The sequence below is a fragment of the Aplidium turbinatum genome, chromosome 16, assembly GCF_918807975.1.
Source record: "Aplidium turbinatum chromosome 16, kaAplTurb1.1, whole genome shotgun sequence".
NCBI classification, from domain to species: Eukaryota; Metazoa; Chordata; class Ascidiacea; order Aplousobranchia; family Polyclinidae; genus Aplidium; species Aplidium turbinatum.
Window position 1 is genome coordinate 12092284 of NC_137487.1, and position 22433 is coordinate 12114716.

Below are 22433 nucleotides of genomic sequence, written 5' to 3' on the forward strand. Positions count from 1 at the left end.
TCAGTATTGTATTGTATTTGGATTGCCATAGTTAGCCCTTTGAAATACACAGCAATAAACACCTTTGGTTTTGAAAATTGAACGTAGGGGTAATTGGCTCACTTCAGGGTGGAGATTAGGGTAACAGCCAAAAAAGGTTGGGAACCACTGTATTAAGACATAGGGTAGTCTACCACTACCAGCATATATGCTACCAGGTCTCTAGCAGTGCAGTGGCGCCACTCCTAGTGTTTTTCCACTGGATCTAGTGTTTGGACAGTGTTCGAAGTAGCCCCACCTATTTTTTGTTTAGCTGCATCAATGTGTTTGTAGTGCTTTTCAAGGTGGACAGCAAGTTTTTTGCCTGGTTACACCCAATGATGACTAAATTAGAGATACACTTAGCTTAAAAATACACACAAATGACTGCGAAAAGTGTTCAAACTAGACTAAAGTAGGTAGCGTAGCGTAGCCTACCTTATGGTAGGCTAGGCTTACATTTGATGAATGTGGAGTTAGTTCACTATAGTAAAAGGCAGGAAAACTTACATGATGAAATAATGGATCGCTACAATAGTGTATTTATGATACTAGTGTTTTTTTTTTTTGGGAATCTAGTGTTTTTTTCAGTCAAATCTAGTACCGTACTTTTCCATGACAAGAGAGTGGCAACATTGGTCTCTAGGAGCACCACATCACTGGTGACTCTGTTTTGGTACTTTACATTTATAAATGATGGGCTAACCAAAGCAAAAGTTTAACTTTAATCATTTTTGTTGTGTTTTAGACATTTAAACATGCATATAACAATATGTCAAATCCTGTCTTGGAATCGATAAGATAATTTGTCTTTGTGAAACCGATCTTTGAATGGAAGATTTTGCATCTGTCAAATTATGACAAACACTACTACATCTTTGTCAATAGTAAAAGAGTTGAGGAGACTAGCACAATATCCATCTCATAGAGAATATATTTTAAGAAATGATGTTAATTCCATCCTCATATTTGTTGACCCTGATGAACATCCTGTCGAAGTGGTACGTTTATTTAGTCATTTAATCAAACATGCAATATAATACATTATATGCTTGCTTTGTTAAAAACAAATCAATCATGTTTTATATTCACCAACACCAATTACTTTAAGTTGTGGGTGTTGGTGAATATAAATCATGTTTTAAAAAAGGATATGTTTGCATAAATTTTAAAAGAAAAGAATATATATGTCTGCTGTCTGGACACTATGTTCATTCAATGTGATTATCTGGTTGTTCTTTTCTTATATATTTTGTTTTGTGTGTTGCTTTGATTGAGACTGCCTTTTTCTTTTTATAAATATGTGAAACTCTGAACAAGTAAATAAAAATGTAGCTTAGTCAAGTGGAATTTGTTGTTTTTGCCACTCTGGACTTGAGGTATTAGGCCTATTGAAATTACTGACAAACATGTCTTGTTTTAGGTAACAGAAGCAATGAATGCCTTATTGTGCCTTGCTGAAGAGGCTAGCGAAAGTCATCTAACACGGCAGTCTATGCGAAGTACATTAGGCTTAATTGATTTAATGAAAAAAGTGGAACAAAGGTATATATATGTTATACATCATATAATGAATTACACTGTTGTGTTTTACTAGGTTGAAAACTGAAACAGTCAATCAAACTTTGTTAGTTAAATGATTGCTGTTGTTCATAGAAATTGCTTCTACACTCAATTCTTTTTACTCAAAAAAACTTCTATATTTGTTTAAAAGTATGTAGGCTAATGAAATTTTAACTGTAACTGACATTTTGAATTACTGTATTTCATTTGCACAGGCCAGTCAATATCCATTTTATTATTTTTTGTATGTTATTGTTGAGTATTATAATTAACATAATTTTATCTTCATGTTACGAGTTGCATAGTTTTTGATAAACAGCTGTCATCATATTTTAGCAAAAGAATGTAAAATGAAGTGCTGGTAGCTTCTTGAGATATTTTGGCAACCCAATAAAATATGTGTTAAGCACATCACAGTATTGAAGCCATAACTATTTCTGATCTAGAGCAAAACAATTTCTCACGCTTACACCAAACTTTCAGGGAGGGCTATGCCATAGAGTGCAAAGCCATAGCAATGAAAATACAGCATTTGTTGAGTGACAGTCATGCAAGAACTCCTATTTCATCTCCCAACCCAGGTACGTTCATCATCATCAACCATTTTTAATTACCGGTACACAGGACATTAATTAATCCTCATGTTAAGGATGTGGCCTGTCTGTTTTACTCTCCACATTCCTGTTATCAATATTTCTATAGACCAACCTGTCATATTTTATGAATTCTATTGATAAGTATATATAATAATCATTTCAGGAATTTGGTTTTTACTTTAGTTTGCCAAGTCATTCTTGCTTTGTTCATTGTTGACTGCGTTGCACTTCAATCAGTGGCGGATCCAGGGTAGGGGGCGATTGCCCCCCTAAAACACAGAAAAGTAACTTTATTCATGGTGTATATTGCGAGGTTGGCCCCCACTAAGACTACTCGCCCGATGCGCCCCTGACTCCAACATGAATATACTTGGTTCTACAGATCAAAACATATTGGGACATAGGAGGAATCATGCATTAGACTTGTATAATACAATTGGTGGACACTGCACAGTTTTATTATGCACGCAGTGCTGACACATGACTGTGTTCACTGTTCAGTGTGTTGCATTAAAAATGTATAGTTGTATAATGTATATTAGCACAAGCTCATTCTTTTGCAGCTGACTGTGTGGTGACAAGGGCAGGTGGTGCAAGGTCAAGCCAAAAAACCTTAAAATTTCTCGGTGGAAATAAAAAAGCAAAAGTAATTACCTTACAGATTGATGGTCTTGTCAGCCAGGTATTGATTGCATAGCTTTTAGATTTTTTGATATTTGCACTACTTTGGTTGTTGGTGTGCTCTTTCTTGATAAAGCATTTTTTAATTATCGTGAGATAAAAGATCGGCTGCTCTTTAGTAGTAAAAAATGTCTGGTGTAGTCCACGAAACATTGACAAACTAGGATGGGAAGACGAGTGAGAGACTCTCATCCCCAGTGGCTCAAGCTGAGCAATGAGCATTCTTGTTCTTTATCATTGTTTCTGTTTCTTGACGCGCTCATGCATTCCATCACATAAAATTTTTGGCCAAATCTCAACTTTGCATCTGTATAAATCAGGAAAGAAGACAGCAGTGCGTGGATGAGCTGGTACGCGTCAAAGGTGTCATATCTCTTACTTTTAATATGCACTTACAGCGGTGCACTGTTCGAGCCAAAGCCGAAGTTGCTGCAGAGGTAGGTAGTGCTTCGTTGACAGAGTAATTGCCTGTGTATGGCTGCAGCCTGCAGGCAGTGACCAGGAGATTCCCAGATTTGTAAAAACTTTCCATTTTAAACCTAATGTTGTTAGGAACAGCAGCATAATAGTGAGGAGTTTTAAGATAAAACGGCGTCGTTCTAACAAGTTCACGTTGTTAATTTTTGGTGACCCCATTTGAAAATAACTGCCACTATCTTTCCTCGTATAGTATATGAACTAGTTCAACAATTTCGAGCCTAAAGCCTAATTGCTATTGATGTGCAGGATTTTCCAAAAGCTAACCAGAAAAAGTGCTGCATAATACAATATACTATGTTTGTACCATTTTGTGTGCATTACAAGTGCATTATAATTCAGACTATTGTTGTTATATTATTTCCGCGTTGGAGGGTAAACCATTCTTTTTGAGAGACAATGACAAGAGTTGTTACTGACCCTTCTGAGTTGTTAGCCCGTATAATTTCGGATTCGAGACTTTGCTTGAGAGCTCAGCATTCTGTTGCCAGCTTCTTCTTTCGTTCCTACCTCATCTGCTGCGCGATAACTTTCTGTGTAAACTGTTTTTACCCCAAACACTTGCGCTAGGGGTTGCCGAGTATTTGCAACCTTTCTAATTGTTTCTTGTTAATACTTTCAATCGTTAGGCTCTCGCAGTTGCCGTGAAGAAAACTAAGCTCATGGAAGCGGCTCAGGTTGTGAAGGATGAAGACGGTCAAGAAGTGTTGCTGCCTTTGGAAAGCAAAATTGACGGTGTGCCTAAAGCTGTGCCTGTGATTAGTTTTGACCAACTTATATTTACTTTCTGCACAATTGTGGGGTTTGAACGAACGATTTCTCCGTTTCTAATAATTACTGTTGCAAGGATGTAGTGATCAATGTTAGAATCGTCCTATTTTGAAACCTAGCCCTTTATTACATTGATACAACGTCGTCGGTAGATGTGGCACCAATGTAAAGAGAGTCGGATTGCAGGGTAAGATATCATATTGCGCTATTTTCATTTGTATAGACACAGTTAAAAGAACTTAACCTTCAGTATGTTTAAATTAAAGGGATGAGTCTTTTGTTCTCTTTGAATTAGCCGAGCTTACTGAAGAGTTCAAGTAGTTTTTGTCACAATTATGTTTTACACACAATTTGGTTATTACGACGAAATTATTTGTAAGGAAATTGGATGGAGCGTATAAAATGAGCTTACAATCATACAAGTGGTAACTTTTTGTCTTCCTCTAAAGTCCTGTGTATAACATTGTACAGCACGCTGGCCATAGTAGTCTTCTCTTCATCATCATCTTTCAATAATTCGTTTTTTCCCCACTAGTGGAGGTAACCGATTCTTTCTTTGCAGCGATTGCCTTCACTTCTATTCTCCATCTCGCTCTATCCATCTAGGGGTGTTCAATTTCGATTATTTCAATATTCGAAATTCAATTTATTTTCGATTTCCGATTTCGAATATCACAACTATTCACCAAACTGCAAAATGTGATTTTATTGAAAGAAACGACATGAAAATTCGCTAGAAAACGCTAAAAAAAGCCATGAAAATTTGCAAAAAAAGAACACAAAATAACGTCTACAGCTCCAGGCCCAAGTTGGTGTTTATGAACACAAGCTGATCGACATGATCACCCGTCAGTCGGATCTCAGCTTCGTGACGGTCAGGCCAGCTTTTGAAAACGATCGCTCCGCTGGAGCCGAGGTCGCTGGGATCCCAAACACTTCAAGTTCATTTTCACAGCGAGCGATTCACTGCCGCGACATTTCACTGCAGAGTGCAGAGGTTTCGACTCGAAAGCGACATCGAGTATGTTTGCAAGCGCATAAAGCTAAACGCACGCTCCGTCTACGTAAGCAAATTATGTTGTTTTTGGGTGCATTCAACATCTGATGACATTGAATCGACACAAAATGGTAGATTTTTGCTATGTCCCAGGAAGCAAAATCAGTCATTTTTACATTGATTCAACGTCTACAGACATTAAATCAATGTAAAAATGACAGATTTTGTTGTCTGGTGTTGGATTGTAGCATCGCAACTCGTTCTAGTGATTATTTATCGCGAAGCTGTTGCGGTTTGCATTCAAAAAGTGTTTTCCTGCTGCCGATCGCTAGTTCATCTATTGTTTTATGTATCAATACAGCATAAAAATTTGCCCCCACACAGAAATATGCGCAGGCCAGGCTTCCAGCTTGGAAGTAGCCAGCCAGGGGTCAAGGGGGGCCTCCCCCCCTGAAAAAAATTTCGCTCCCCCTTGGCAAAATCTCAACATTCTCGGGCAACAGCTACAATGATAATGATTTTGCCCATTAAATTTTTTTCGGCCCCCCCCCCTAAAAAAAGTTGCCCCCCCTTGCTCTGCGGTCTGGCTACGGCCCTGCCCCCACGGCTTAGGCGCCTATGGATTCGGTAAAAATGGATAAAACTGCGACAAAGCTCAGCCTACACTTTCTGCTATTGCACAACCTAGCTATCTTCATTCTTAAGAAAAATTTGGCATTAAAAATGCCAACCTGGCATCCCTGGTGCAGGACTGGCCGTTGGACCCGCGAGAGCGTATGATAGTCACGTGATCGACGATGCGCATGCGTCGAAGTCTTTTTTCGATTGCAAAATGCGACAAGACAGATTTCGCGCCACTCGCGTTACTTTCAACCGCGTTCAGCCGAAAGGGCAGCTATAATTTCGAATATGTCCGATACGAAAAACGAATTTCGAATATCACCTTAATCGAAATCGAAATTGAACACCCCTATATCCATCGCATCTTCTTCCTTCCGTTCGACTTTGACTGCCTCATTCTTCATGTTTTTTTTTGGACGTCCCCGTTTCCTCTTCCCATGTACCTTCATAGTCAATGTCTTTCGTAGAAAACTTCCTCCCTCCTTAGTACGTGCCTCCACGATCTCTCCTTGCTTTGATTTTCCAACACACTTCGTGACAAGCTGTTAGAACACCTTTCTTAAATTTATATAAAACTTCTCTTAACAGTAACTATTTTTACCAATCGCAGAACCAAACGACAAAGAGTTGCCGCCATATTTAGACGAGGAACCGAACGCATCCCCGTTGGAGGAAGACCAAGCTGTGGCCACCCCGGCAGCCTCATCCGGTTTGGGATCATTCGCAAGTTCTTGGTTTGGAAGTGTCCTAAATGCAGTAAATAAAAACCTGTACTGGTGACTTAAAGCTTTCGAACAAGACAGAAACATGGTTTCTTGGACAATGTAGCTGGCCAAGCTGTAGAAGACGAGCTGTTATTAATGAAATTTCTTCATATGACTGCTGAAGCCTTTAATCTGCTACGAAAATGCTCAGGACACTGCTTTTCAGTGTTATTCTTGCCATTAGTTATATTGTTACTGTTCTTTGCATGTGTTTGTACGTACTGTACTTGTATTGTCGAGATAATTCTTAAATTTTTGAACATTTGTAAGCTCCATTTTGACGATGTTCGGATGGTTGACTCTTCAAGAAAATTTTCAATGAGTTTTGGTCGTTGAGCCGACATAAAAATAACGTATTTTTATGTGGAGTCAATGTTTGAAAAATACAATACACAAATGGTGCAATAAAAATCAACCCAGTCTTTGAGAAAGGGAGGTACATGCTGTTGGCAGTGCTCAATGTTTTCACTGCAAATTGCTTCAAGGCCGACCAACACGATCACGTCTGCAAACTTTGGTCGTAATTGAAATGCGTGGTGGTGATCTTTTGTGGGACACCTGGTGCAGTTCAACTGTGAGTTTGTGGAATCTTGTGTGAAACTAGTTTATTCCGTTCAAAATATCTGTCAATTATTTGCAGAAAAATATGATATTGGCAGTATAATACTAGTATAGTGTTAAGTGTTTTTGTGTGTAGTTAAATTCCCAAGTGTGTATGTTGCTTGGATGACGATGGCCACCTGGAGATGCGGCCTGATTTGTCACATTTTCATTACCGCTAGTGTCTGACTAAAATTGTCTAATTTTTTTTTTACTTTTTGCTGATTCGTAATGATACAAAAGCTTTTTGTTGCCTTGGGGAAGCAGCAGAAAATGAGAAAAGTATGTTGAAAAACGCTCAATCAGACTGTTTAAACTCGTTTAACAGTCTAGCCGAAATTTTCGGAATCAAATTGTCTTTGTTTTTCAACGTCTGGTGATGTTAATACCCATTGTGTTACCTGGGGAAGACAGTGAAAAAGACGTTAAAATATAATCTTTAGGAAAATTCAATTCAGACAGTCACCAAAAGTTGGCTAAATCCGGAAAATTCTGCAAAATGTGACAAATCAGGCCATATCTCTAGGCAGCCATGGGATAGGCCTAACCAAGAAAAGGTTGACGTGGTCTATCTGTGTGACTTCTGTAATGCTTTACTGATCTACTCCGCCCAGCTTGGAAGTGTTCAAATATCACGTGAAAGTATTTTTTCACGGGACGTCATATGATGCAGCCTCCTATCATTATTTGCCACGCTGGATGATCATGTTATGAGTTTATTTTTCAGGATTGCGGTTACTTTGTTGAGTGCCATAGACTGACTCGGCTGTGCTTAAACATGGCTCTGCGTTGTAGTTGAATATTGTTTTACATTATTTCGCAGTCTAACGTTCAATAACTTCAACATTGTTCTTCATCACCGAATATACTTTCGTTTGATTTACTGTAAATCATTTGTCTCGCCATTATTCCAATAATAATTAAATAATATGTGAGATGTAAAAAAAATGGTGTCCACTTTCGATTTTTCTTGAGTCGAACTATCGCCAATATGTACCCAGACAGCAAAATCCGTCATTTTTACATTGATTCAACGTCTGCAGACCGTCCCACATTAGAGGTAAAACTTCAGTAAACTGCAGAGTTGCGTTTCTAATGGTGGCTGAATTGTAACTAACTTTGTTCACAGCTTATTTCAGTTCCGTTTTTTATTATAAAACGATGAACTGGCCTCTCTAGTCGCAAACTTAAATGTTTAAAAGACATTTGGCAACACGGAGCTAACAGAGACACATCGCATACATATGAAACATAGAATTCTATCTTATAAGACAAGTATTGACAATAAGGTTAGCCTAGGAACAGTTCACAACACATAAAACCATCCACAGTGAAGGTTCACAGCAAATTTAATCCAAGATGACTTGAGCGTTTGTAGGAGAATTGATCAGTTAGATTCCTTTTTCTTATGTTCCCACTTACTCAACAGCTGCTCAGCTTCCTCAGACGTTTTCACTCGAATCAACATCGAAACAACCTGTCGGGAACAAAACTTTGTCTTCAACATTACCATGCCACAATACACAAAATTCCGATACCTCAGTTGGATAAGCGCCCGACTTTGTGCATGAAGAAACCGCAAGATCGAGCATCCATAGCTCGGCTCTCAGAATGTGCCCTTGAGCAACGCATTTTATGACTGCTCAGCGTTCAGCGGCACCTAGTGGGTGGAATCATTCACAAAAACAAACACATCGTCAATCGGAAATTCCAATCATTTCAACCTCAGTAACCGGGCATGCGTTAGTGGTTCAAAGCCTCTACAAGTAGGCCAATCCCTGAAGTAGGCCTATGCAAAACTGCCTAGAATAACCATCAAGGCTCTGTCAGTCCGACAATGAAGATTCAAAACCAACCAAATGATTCTAGCATGTTAAATGAGTTGGTTGGTTCTAGCAGGTTAAATCCAGTCCCAGACAGCAAATCAACCGTTTTTGCATTCAATGTAAAAAGCGATTGATTTGCTGTCTGGGGCGTTTGTAACCACTAGCTTTGTGGCACTTAACTAATTCGGACTGTTGTTACTGGACACACATTTTCCTTACTTTGTCTGGTTCCTTTTCATCAACAGGAGGGTTGGAGACGCATGAGAAACTGATGTTGTTTCTTCCTTGCTTTGTTACAGGCATAGCCGGGTTAAGACTGATGTTGAGCAATGGTAGTCCCAGTGGGTTATCCGCTCGTATTAGTAGCTGGGTTTTGGTGGAGGAAGGAATGGGTTTTAAGTGAAGGTGTCCCACTCCTTTATCAGCATAACTTCCATTTTTCAGATAGAACAACTTGCATCTGCAATAAATCAACAATAATAAATATCTGAAAATATGATGTTGACAGCGTGACGATGCCTATATTTTCTTAGTCTTTCTAACAACTTCTCTCAGCTTAATTTTCCACACTGTCCATGCGCTACCTTATCTCCAGCTTAACCCTGAACATACTTAGTTGTATAGAACGAATCTTTTTCTTGTACAACAGTTTTTCCTGGCTCAGGGGGGGTATACTCGTCTTTCCCTTGCACAAGAGGAATCTGAAACAAGTATCGCTAGGCTAATATCACGTAGACAATAAGACATCAACTACTAAGCTTATAACATTTTAAGTTTAACTGTATTAAACTAGTTAACAGCTCAACTTCTGGGAGAAAACCATGCTGTTTTATGCCTTGTAGTGTTGGCATCTGATTTAAAATTATCTTGGTGTACGCCAACGAAAATTTTCTCAAATTGTTCATATTTTTTCAAGCAGTGCAGACTACCAACTATTTCAACTTTCTGCCAGCTAAAGAGGGCATGTTCTTTATCTCATTACGCTTCACGTAAACCTAAAAATATACAAATTAACACAAATCTAATTATCAACAGTTTTAATACTGTAAATACACTGTGATTACTTTGTTTTCCCTTATGCATTGCTGTTTCTTGCCGCAATCTGGCTTCCGTGACGAGGTGGTGTTTCCAGCTTTTCTTTCAGCCTAAATTTATGAGACTAAATTCGTACTAGCTAGCAAATAATCAACACTATTTGTATACGACTAACATGTACTGCATTGGTCTTCGAAAACAATTATCTTTATGACAAAAATGATCAGTTAACAAGGATCTTTGACACTGAATAGGTTTGACAAAGAAGGTCTGCACATTGCACAACACTCCAAAGGACGTCGGTTCGACACAGCTCCAAATCATGTAGTTGTGTCTTTGGAAAGACATTTAACAACCGCTGCCTTCGGCACTAACGAGAGTAGGTTGGCCAGTTCCCTTCTCTCGGCCGCTTTTCCTTGAGCAACTATTTCCATCCAATTTATTACACCCTGGGTAGAGGTGAGCGGTGTTTATCAACAACCAGCTTAAGCCGGGAGTCGAACCAGGATTGCATGATTGGAAAGCCTTATCTTCTGCACCATCCAACTGTTATGAGGTAAACTAAGATAAAAAAAAAAGTTTAACAAATTACCGCCAAGCCACGAGCAGCAGATGGTACAACAGCCAATGATGAAGTGGCCATTGAAGAGTTGAATTGAAATCCTTTAAAAATTTTTTGAGGATTTGTACATAATACAGAGCTACATCCTTTAAACGGGAAAGGCGTTGCATTGAAAGTGAAATTGCTTCCGAGTGGTGTCAGTGGAGACGTCAGATCTCTGAGAGCTTCAGTCAACGGTTTTATTTTGGGTGGAAGTTTAGTCGACGAGAGGGTTTCTGATGCTGTGACGGTTTGTTGGCAAACTATTGTAGAGTCTTTTCTGAAAATTAATGCTGTCAATTTAGTACACCACAACTTTGTTGTCGTCTCACATCAGTATCACAAGTAGCGCCAATGGTGTTTTTATGGTTTACAGCTCACACATTTATAATGACTTGCTCTCTCCCTGCATCGCAATCGATTGAGCTGATTTCGTCACTTTAAAATGTTTAGTTTACAGCCATTTAAAAAAAAATACAGCAAAATTATTGCAGATCACAAACTAGTCATCACAAGAAGGCTAAATCTGTGACTTTTCGATCACAGAAGTCAACTTTCCAAAACAACCCTTCTGGCAAAAAGTCCAGTTTGGCAAGAGTTTTACTCACATCGCTTCTGGTTTAGTAGCACTTGTGCCATATTTTTCTCGTATATCCTTGATGGTTTGTTCATAGTCAACAAATATGGGAGTCAGATCACGAATAGGGTCTTGGATTACGCTCTCCTGGATAATACATTGAGGCTAAGACTAAAGTAATCTTACAGCAGGCTAACAAAGTCAGTCTACCTCAACTATCAAAACTGAATACAATTGGGCAGTCTCAATCTTGTCATTGCTGGCAAGTGGCCGATACAGACTTTTTGACATGATTATTTTGATTAATATTGTGTTGTTGTCGTTCTTACACATACGTTATCAACGTATTCTTTCAATATCCCTCTAACATCTTCTTCGGTTCGCTAGTATTTTCTATTTCTGGTCAACTTAGTGCGTACTTCGCCCCATTATGTTGTTTTCTATAGTTCTTCTTGCTACACACAATCAAGCATCACAGACTCCTGTTTACCTTATGAAGTGTAACAGCTGAAGCATTTCATATCAATCTTAAAATACACTCACAGCAATCTGGCTACTGATACTTCTGTTCAATCCGGAGACATGACGATTATACAAAGACATCTGCGTCGAAGAAAAAGGACTACTTGAACTCATATCATTTGCAATTCCTTCCTATAAGACAAATAAAAATGACAATACTCTGTTAAACCTACTGAATCTTTGTTTACACATTCAATACTGCAACAGATGTAGGCTACTTTTACTAGTCAGTCTACTGCTATTTTAGCTTTAGTGAAATCTTCCTATTATTATATATACGCAATAAAATTAAAATACCTTCGACGCTTGGCTAATGAATGGATTGCTCATCAGGAAAGCTAAACACAAAGACAGTGATAACTCAAGTTGCTGTCAAATATCTAAAGAAGAGGTGTCTTCAAGCAACACTACTTCACGTAATGATGGGCCACATACCATTGCGCTTCATTACAGAAACAAACCTTTCATGCAATAAACCATGGGTGCTTAATCGAGGGCCCACATACCACTAAGGGGTGGGAGACCTGCTCCCATGGGGTGTGTAGATGCTGCATCATTAGGGTTAGTTATAAAATGATGAAAGAAGCTATGCTTGTTGACAGGCTTTCAATCAACATTCTAAATTGTAGGTGACTATTGCTTTTCCGCTATCCTAGGAAGGGGTGTGAGAGTTGATGATTGTGCCGTGGTGTGAATAAGGAAAAAGGTTAAGCACCGCCGAGATAAGGTAAAAGTCATGAATAGTAACAGTGAGAGAACCTGCTGACATGTGTGGATCATATATCAGCACCAACAATAAAATTAGTTAAGACCATTTGATTCCGCTTTCAGTAATTACAATACAAAGTAAGATACAATAAAAGTTTAATTATATTATTAATTTATCTATGCAGCTCTACTTAAATATATTTGCATGCAATACATTGTCGGCTGCATAGCCAAGTGGTGGACCTGTCTATTCAATGCAAAAAAAGATGTCGGTTTTATGTCACAGCAGAGTACGTGGTTGTGCCTCAGCAAGACACTCATTGGCATGCCAAAATAATGGGAACAGCTGACTTGATGCTTGCAGCCTTGCATGTCCCTACGCTGCTTCCTGTTTGTTGTGCTATGTGACATGAGTGTACTGAATGTTGTTGCAATGGGCATGATCAACATACTGTAATTATTTTATTTTTATTCTATACAGGTAATATGTAGGCTATACACTTTTAGTAGTAGGCCTAAGCGATCTATAGCAGCATAGGGTTATGTCATGGTTTATTTTCTCTCGTGAGGCATCCAGCCAAACCATGAGAATTTGCTTACTTGGTTTAGTTGACGAAAACAAAGGGAGAGATGTAGTTCTCCCAGATGAGCAAGTTTGAAACTTAAAACATGTAAATGAACTTGAGTGTGGTTTACTTTTTGCTGATGATAAACTGATTAAGCTTCTTGATTCGTCATTATTGCGCTTTTTCTGAAAAAAAAATGCAGTTCAATCTCATTGATTTGGACTTCAAGATTAACTCAGATTCCCCGCTATCCATTAAAATGAATTTCTTCAATACACATTTCATTTATGGAAACAATAAATATTATTAATGCTGCAAAAAGTGCTCAATACCATTATCAAGCAAAAAAGGCCAAGAAGAGCAAATTACATCAAATATAGTTATTACTTTTTAAAACCTCTATATTCAGTTTGTTTCACCCTAAAATGGGGGATAATCAGAAGGCCCTTATTCAAATAGAATTTCATTCATGTATATTTTCCAAGCTGATAATAATTGATCATACAAGCTTTTTTTTTTTTTTTTTTTTTTTAAAAAAAAAAAAAAATACAAGCTTGATAAACTGACATTGTCTGAGGAAATAAATCCTATTGTATTTCCACAAAAACTAGTTTAGTGTTAATTGTTATCTTGGCAAGTTTGGCTTAATAAATCTTAGAGCAATGAAAGTATATATATATAAAACCTTTAAAGCTTGTCTTTTTTTACGATGAGCTTTTTTTAATGTTCGGGACCGAAAGGGATGTTTAGAAGAGCTCCGTTCAAACTTTTTCTTTTCTTCTTTGTATCTTTCATATTCCTTTTTGTCAGGTTTTCGTTTGCAAGACATCACCCAGGCTACTCTACTACTGCAAATTACACATAGAATTGTGATGTGTGACGAAACACTAATTACACATTGCCCTATGAATTGGCTATTTCTATAAAATATAAACATGTTCAGTTGTTTACTGTTAAGATGTGAGATTTTGTTAACTTTCATCTCACAAAGTCTATGTTTCTCAGAAGCACCTGCATGCATAAACATCTATTTTATTTGCAATCACATATGTTCTGCTAGAATATTTTATTTGAAGAATTTTTATTCAACAGTGGGTGTTTAATTCTTTTAAATTTTTATTTGTAATATTTATATACTACAAAGTAGCTAATTTTACCCACTTGTTGCCATGGTTATAATTCCAAAATACAAGTTTTTTTTCAACAGTTTTAAACTTTTCTTAAATTAGGGCAGAATTCTTTATCTGGCAACGCTATATAGCCATGCAGCCTATTTACTAAGCCCTCAACGTTACATCTTAACCTGCCTATTGTAGATGTGGATAAAGCTTACATATTAAGCTACATAGTTTTTCAACATCTATGTACAGCAACCTACCATATCAGAGCCCAATAAAAACAGCATTAAAAAAATAGGATACCATATGTTACAATGTGGACAATGTTAACTCAATTGGTAAAGAATTTAATATGAAAATTAACGCTAAAAAGACCAAATCAATGATAATCTCAAAATCACCAGACCCTCCAGTAGCCTACTCTAAATTATAATTGACAATGAAATTATACAAAAAGTAAAATCTTTTTCCTCTCTTGGACATTTAATAACTGAAGATTGGAGGTGTGACCATGAAATTCTAAGATGGATAGAAATTGCAAGAACTATATACATTTGGAAAAATGAAAAATATTTTAACCAAACAACGTTTAAATTTATCAATACGTCACAGAATCTTAAAGTACTGTATCTGGTTAACCCTATTATACAATTCTGAAACTTGGACAGTGTCACAAAAAATGGAGAAATGGATCAATGCCTTCGAGCTCTGGACATACAGGTAAATGTTAAAAATTTCATAGAAACAAAAGATCACGAATGGTGAAGTACCGTACTCTCCAAATTCAATTCAAGCAAAATTCTCTTACAAATAGTCAAAAGAAGAAAATTGAAGTATTTCGGACACATAATAAAGCAAATCTCATTACAAAGATCATTGATAGAAGGGAAGATAAACGGTACCAGTAAAAGAAATAAAGGCAGACCAAGAATGATTTGAACTACAAACATCACAAAATGGACAAAATCAACTTATGAAAGTGCAGTACACACAGCTCATAGTCGAGAACAATGGCGCATTGTATCCAACCCTCGATATGAGGAAGGAACAAAATGATGATGTTACTATTATTAGGCTATACAGCTAAAGCTAAGCATATGCACATCTGTTTTAGTTAACAAAGAATGACAATTTTTAACAAAAGCAAATTTAACTAATTGAAAAAAGGAATTGTAGGAATTGCTGTGAGCAACATGCAGAAAAATTGTTGAAAATTGTACCATAACTATTAAGCACCACACATGCAACAGATAGACATAAATACTACATTATAATAAGTAGGCTACTAAACATATTTGCAGTATTTAAAGGCCATGTCATAAAGGAAGATAATGTAATACTTAAGGAGTTAAGGTAAGACATCAGCTTGATCTGCAAGTGGTGTACCGGCATCTTAAAACTTCATGGCTTATCTTAAAATTTCAAACTTAAAAGAATAAAATAACAAAGTACAACCTTATTCAGCAAGTGTACAGTATTTTCTTGGTACAGCCTACTAACCTGGTACAGCCTACTAACCTGGTACAGCCTACTATTAATATTATAGAAAATAACAAAATGACCAAAATCAATTTAGAATGCAATTATATAACTGTTTAAAGAATAAAGTAAATAAAAGCAACCAAGTTCAGGAATTCTAATATTGTCAGTTCAGTTTGTTTTTATTTCTGATTATCACAACAAAAAACAATCTAAGTAATAGGTATATGTCAAACATAGCAGAGGTCTAAAAAGGTAAATAGCCTATATATTAGATTAGGCATAACTGGTATCGGTATAGGCTACGGTACCGTACCTATTTCAATAAAATTTCTGATAAAATGTATAAGAAAAAGGGTTTGTACCTACAAACATCGCTCAAATTGGCCCATGATCAAGAGAAAGATTTGAAAAAACATAAGGAGACTAATATGAGTCAACAAGATAAAATAAAAAAATCAGCAACTTTGACATGAACCTTCATATGCAGAAAAAATAACTTGATTTCTCATTGTTTTTTAACTTTTGAATGTAGGAAATGCCAAACGTTATAAACTGCAAACAGACACTAACTGATTAAAGAACTATATGTTATGAAAAGTTACTGATTTTTTTATTTTTACTTTACTTTAATTTACTGATAAACCGTAGATAAACTCCAGGAGTTGCAGACTGCGCATAGCACTAAATGCAAAACATTTGTAAATTCGCTCGCTGTTGCCAATGACACTGTTACGTGACGTCATGATGATGAACCCAAAACAGGGTAAAAACCCAAACTAAGAAGAGTTTGACACAGAATGTATAGTTTGTAGACGTAAACTTCAAGTTTTAGGTAGGGCCTACTTCCTTGGTTACAGTATTCTGTTCAGCTTCAGTATGACAACAAAACATTACATTAAACACACTTAAAAATTTTCCTTTCACCAAAAAAAATGATTGGTGAAAGGAAAATTTTTTCTTTCACCTTGAATTTATCAAATGACCTGCAGACGAAAACAACCTTTGTCTACCTTGCTCTCATGAGAAGCTAAACGTAATGCATTAAGAGTTGTGTCCTTCACGTTGACCATCAACACTATGGATTTTTTTTGTTTTTTTCGGATCTTCTGACACCAGCTTGTAATTTTTTTTATATTTGGTTTAATTTTTTTAATTTCCCAAGGTGTTGCGACTAGCGACCGTGTCAAAATCCTTATATTTAGTGAATTGTTTCTGTGTCGAGCAGGCGTTAACGTTCGTGTTTTGTCGCTTCCACCTTTTTCCAGACCACGGCTACATTATAACAAAGCAAAAATTGCAACAAAACTATAGTAAATAAGGCGTATGACTTAACTCAGTGATTCTCAACGTAGTCCAGGTGGACCACTGGTGGTCTACCTGGAATTTTTATTGGTCCACAGAAAGTTCTACGAATTCTTGATAAAACGTTCTTCAAAATTGTATCATTTACTACAATAAATTATGTAAGGACTGCAAACATCAATAGCGTAAAAACATCAACAAAAAAGTTGCCTAACTATCTGATTAAAACTGAATGATTTTGTCAAAATAGATTTTGGCTACTTGTGCCAAAAATACCAAAGCCAAGTTAGTCGCTATAACTGTGAACTGTTCTATTGAAACTATGTGCATAATGTTTTGTTAGAATAAAATTTAAAATTCAAACAGTTAAGGTTGAGTATGCAAATCAAGAGGGTTAGCTTAATTTGTTAATTATGTACAGTAGGCTATTATTATATTAAGGACTAAGATCGAACGTACACGCCCTTGAGTTTTCTTACCTATGTGCAATACACTTTTCGACTACTGGCGTTCATAAGGTGTCAACATAGGAAAGTTGTCCATCGGATATTTCTTTTTAAAATATGGTCCATAGGCCAAAAAAGGTTGAGAATCACTGATTAGCCTATACTATAGCCTTTCCAGTGCAAAAAAATAATTTTGATTACTCAAATAAAGGTTTGACACTGCGATTATTCTACAAAAAATTACATGATTATGATTCTCTTCAAAGGCAACTTGTTGGCAATTAGTATGTCTAATCAACGTTTAAAAACATTAAAAGTGACAAATTGCGCTTCCGTAAAAAAGTAAAATTGTAGACATCGGCAGCTTAAATGGGCTGTCTGCCGCTGAACAATTCGCTTCATTAATTGCATTGAGCAAACAGCATACAAAATAGCTACGTTTGACAAGCCATAAATTGCTGGCATGGTGCTTTATATAAAGTACAGTGGGCTACACAAAAACTGTTGTAATCCCCCGCGTGAAATGTTATACTAAGGTACGGTAACATGTTTTTAAAATATAATTACGAGTAGGCCTATGTGTTTTTTCTACCTTAAAAATAAAAACAATTGTAGCATAGCCTAGGCTACTTATCAGATTTTTTATACTTTGGAGAGAATCTTTCTAAACTTACCTGAACGTCATCAGGGTTGTGCGTAAGTTATTCATTAAGCTTTTATAAATTTTCAACCTACTTGCATTCGGAGGTCACCAATGTGGTAACATTTTATAATGTGAAATTTACGTGAAAGAATGATTTTTATGTGGCAACATTTATTATTGAATGTATAAGGTCTGTTTATATTTTAATCAATATTAAGAATGTCTGACTACCTGATGAAAATTCTATCTATCTAATTTAGCTATCTGACTCCATTAAACTATTTCCACACAATTGTTACTCGAATTATAATTTTTAGTTACCAGAAGGTGTTCGTATAATATTGTAAGTTTATAAAAAAATGAATTTAGACATTACAGAATAACGAAGCAATAAGAGGTTACGAATTATCAGATTTTAATAATCATCCAAATTGCATACATTCTTATTCCTCTCGCTGTTCGTTTCTCCACGTCTTTCCCAGTCTTTCCTTCTCAAAGGGCGAGTGTGGACAGTTTTATTTTATGTTTCCTTTTTTTCTAATTGGAGCAGTTTAGATAGAAAAATACAAAACCTTTAGGAAATTACGCATGGGTTAAAATGGTTCACTTGTTAGGAAGGAAAACGTGTTTGGCATGATATTGAAGTGCTACAGTATAGCCTACTAATACAGTAGATCGCTATAATTTCAGCTTTTGTTTTTACATGTCACAAAATGTCGATTTATTTCAAATTCTTTCGTTTTGGGTTGTTTCTAAATTTGCAGTTTTCTTTTATTGTGCTCTAAGACTCTAAAAAACATATGAATTCCAAACCGAGAGGCTCCGCAAAATTCAATGTGTAGCTTTCACTCCCTTGGTTGTCGTTATTCAAAGATTTATTTATTGTAGAAACTTAGACTACGTGTGTTTAACGTAAACAAAATCGAAAATCTTTGAAAACAAAAATTCTGCCTTGTTTTGATAAAAGCTTTTTTGGTTTTGTTTATATTTCGGACTAGATAGTTTCTTTTAGTGAAAGACTTCGTTTTGTTCTCTACCGAAGAAGATAGATTTGCTTTCAGCTTTGATCAACTCTGCAATGTGGCAGATTTGTATTTTTGGAATTTCTTCAATTAAGTTAAATCGGTCAAAAATTCGGTGACGTGACGGTGAGGTCAAAGATTAGTTAAAATTGAAATCAGTAAACGTTTTCAGTCTTGATTTCAATCTTCTTGAGATCAGCGTAAGCTACTATCCTAGTGGAATGTTAAAATAAAATTGATGACAATACTAATCAAGTGGAAGGCCTTCTAGCTACTTGGCTACGACGAACGGTTTATATTTTGTCGATCTACAACTGCTGTGGTATTGCAGACTACCCTTTTCATATTGTGTCATAGGCAGGGCTATGTTAACCGCCCCCTTACCTTTACCTCTCGGCTGGGGGAGGGGGCACGGTTGAAACTATGCATGCCTAATTTTGCGGATAAATGAATAAAATGTGGTGGAGCGAGCGAGAAAAGTTTACAAAACTGGAAAAAATACGAATACTCCATAGGCTATAATACTCATCGTAATAGGCTATCAGTGGTGTATCCTGGCTGATTTTCATTGGTATGCTATAGGCTAGACGCTGCAGTGGTTCCCAAACTTTTTCTATTCGCGTACCATTTAGCAGTTTCATACAGTGCTCGCGTACCACCTAGGCTACGCTACAACCAGAAAATCTCAAAAATACACAACAAAAGGCAAGAAAGTCTAACAAGTTTTAGTACAGTGCTTCAAGACTGAACGATTTTAATATTAGACTAAAACAGTAAGCTGTCGGATTAGTAGAAGACCAATAAATAAGGTGCACTACTACTGCTACTAGCAGTAGCAACATTGAAAACTGAAAAGTTTTGGCTTTTCTGTTAAACAACCTAGGTCACAGCAGGTTCTCAAACTGTGCGTCGCCACGCTCTTGGTGCGTAGTTTTAATTTTTCAAGGGCGTCGCACAATGATTCCGCTTCGTATCTAAACTTAATTGCATAATAAAGCGCTCACAGATGTTGTTATCTCCTGACATGTGCATGAGAACTCATCATTGTGAAACTGTAGCAAATGCTTATGGTTTAACAATCGCATTGCGCAACTCTAAATTCATTTCGTCGTGCGACAAATAAAGGCTAGAGACACAAATAGTGAGTTTCTCGCGTACCATCTGAAAAACCTACGCGTACCACTGGTGGTACGCGTACCACAATTTGGGAACCACTGGGCTAGAGTTTAGACTAGAGGGAGGGTCATAACCATTGTAAAGGGTTTGAGGGCAAGCTACCCCAGCAAAATTTAGAAAATTTGCTTTAGGTGCTATAGCTTTTTTTGTAATCTAAGCCTTACTTAGCTGATAATTGTTTGAGCTGTTTTGCAAAAATGAGGCTTAGAACACACCATGAAACCAATGTCTTGATTTTCATGAAAATGAAATGTCTTCTGACAGGTGTCAAACCCACAACAATGCTTGATATGAACGACTCGGTTAGCCTACATGTCTTGTAATACCAAGGAATTTATTTTCACACGAGTCAGTTCAATCATAAATAGCTAAAAATCGATTTCGATCAGTTAGCAGCCAGATCATCTTCAGTTAAGCTGAAAGCAAACAGCACAAAAATCAAGTGATGAAAGTGCGAAGGAATGAAAAACGTTTTACTCTTGCTACGTCAAAGAATTGATGGAAAAATGTAAAACTAACAATCAAAGGAAAGTAAAATAAAAAGAAAATGGAATCAAGTATTTTTTAGTTCCATTTTCCTTTTATTTCGCCTTTGATAGTTAGTTTTTTAACAGAATTAAGTAAGCAAACAAATTTTTTTTCATAAGAATCTTTTACGAGTTCTGTATTCTTTAATGAAATCATGAAGGTGAGTTTTTTCTTTACACTGAAAGAGTTTGCTTCCATAACCTAACGCTTTCTTTGTAAGAGTCATCATAAACATAGGGGTGCACTGGTGAATTTCGAAGGGGGGGGGGGGAAATAGTGCTTATACACGGCGTTGTGTGCATGAAAAGGTTTTTGCTCATTTTGTCTGCTAAGAGAAGAGCAATATAATGAGTTTCAAACTGACTTCGAAAAGAAAACTTTATTTTAGAATTTTGTATCAAAATGTCATTTCAAAGTGACATTCAATTTCCAAGTAGCCTAAAATTGAAGTGTTATTATTATTGCGTTGACTTGTAAAGGTGTTTTTATTGATTGCCTTTCCCAAGAGCACAACAAGCGAACTTGCCTACTTTTCTTCACACTGCATTGGAGCTGAAAGTCAAGCAGAGAAGCAGACGTTGAATCAATGTAAACATGACGGATTGTGCTGTCTGGAGTGCGATTAATTAGTATTTCTTTATCAAATCAAACAAAATTTTGAAATAGGTGGTGTCTTGTTTGAAACACCCCTGAGTGAAAGCATTCAGTTTATCTTATTGTTAACACTTTTAACGCAATCACACGCAATTTTGTCTTGACGTTTTCTACCTTGCAGTTGCAGGTACGATTCTCATGCATTGACATTTCATACTTTTTTTCAGCGCATAACGAAATCAAATTGCTATGATCTCGAAATCAAACAAGATAAAAGAATTTTCCGTCAAAATGAAACAAAACATCGTTTTAAAAACGTTTCAACTAACATTAAAGTTGCTCATGCTAGGACCTAGGAGATGATCAAACGGTGGAAACTGTTGCCTACTAAAAAATAGACTAGCCATCAGCAGACCAAAAGCAGACCGGTTATTCAATATTCAAGCTGGTGTTAAGCCTGGATCCACAATAGCCTATAGCAGGGCTACTCAATTGGCGGACCGCGGTCCAAATCTGGACCTTCTGGGTGTTGAAGGTGTACCTCCGGCTTCTGGAAGAATAACCTCATTGCCACATTTTAGGGCCTCTTTAAATAGATTTCCATTAGGGAAAAGCAATTTTTGGTGATTAATTATCCAAGGAGCTGGGGGTTTCGCCTCCAGACCCCCAACGCTTTGCCGTCTTCTCTGATGTGCGATCCACACAGCTACACTACAAAAAAACACAATACATTTTTTCTTTTTTTATTTTTTTGTTTGTGTCAGACAAAAATCCAAGTCGTGTTACATACTACCTGAAAAGTGTTTCGGTGCTCGTAGGCTACTGGTTGTTTGATTTTCGTGGTTGCATATGAAATATTCACCGGACCGCAAAAATATTCAACTTGTCAAAATGGACCTTGGCTAACATTAGTTGAGTACAGTAGCCCTGGCCTACAGTTTAGCTTCAAGCAGCTGTACTAAACTTATAAACAACCAAAAGTTTAGAAATTTCGATGCCAGCTACTTTATTTGTCGCTTTTTTGTTTCATCGCATATAGCGTCTTGGCTATAAATGCTGTATTACAACACAAATACGTGTTTACAAAACTTTATTTACATAAAAATTAAGAAAAATAGAAGATGCCGCATTTAAATAAAGTCATGACAAGCCATACCACAATACAAAAATTTCAAATATCAAGCTCAATAGGGAAATTA

At 36.7% G+C, this 22433-nt stretch overlaps 2 protein-coding genes across 2 annotated transcripts; one reads left to right on the plus strand and one right to left on the minus strand.

Annotated features, from left to right (window-relative positions):
- The first annotated feature begins 774 nt into the window (after positions 1–774).
- Positions 775–7748, plus strand: LOC145785704 (armadillo repeat-containing protein 1-like). Its single transcript, XM_082597399.1, has 7 exons — positions 775–1019; positions 1442–1563; positions 2065–2162; positions 2741–2859; positions 3179–3295; positions 3965–4070; positions 6335–7748. Exons 1-7 carry the CDS (start codon positions 876–878, stop codon positions 6502–6504), a joined length of 876 nt encoding a protein of 291 aa, XP_082453525.1. The 5' UTR covers positions 775–875; the 3' UTR covers positions 6505–7748.
- Positions 7749–8059: 311 nt separating this feature from the next.
- LOC145785703 (nuclear pore complex protein Nup50-like) lies at positions 8060–13839 on the minus strand. The gene is made up of 10 exons (XM_082597398.1): positions 13609–13839; positions 12958–13108; positions 11947–11987; positions 11671–11781; positions 11159–11274; positions 10542–10830; positions 9979–10059; positions 9527–9615; positions 9134–9374; positions 8060–8565 (listed from the first exon to the last, which is right to left on the minus strand). Exons 1-10 carry the CDS (start codon positions 13750–13752, stop codon positions 8476–8478), a joined length of 1353 nt encoding a protein of 450 aa, XP_082453524.1. The 5' UTR covers positions 13753–13839; the 3' UTR covers positions 8060–8475.
- Between the last annotated feature and the right edge of the window lie 8594 nt (positions 13840–22433).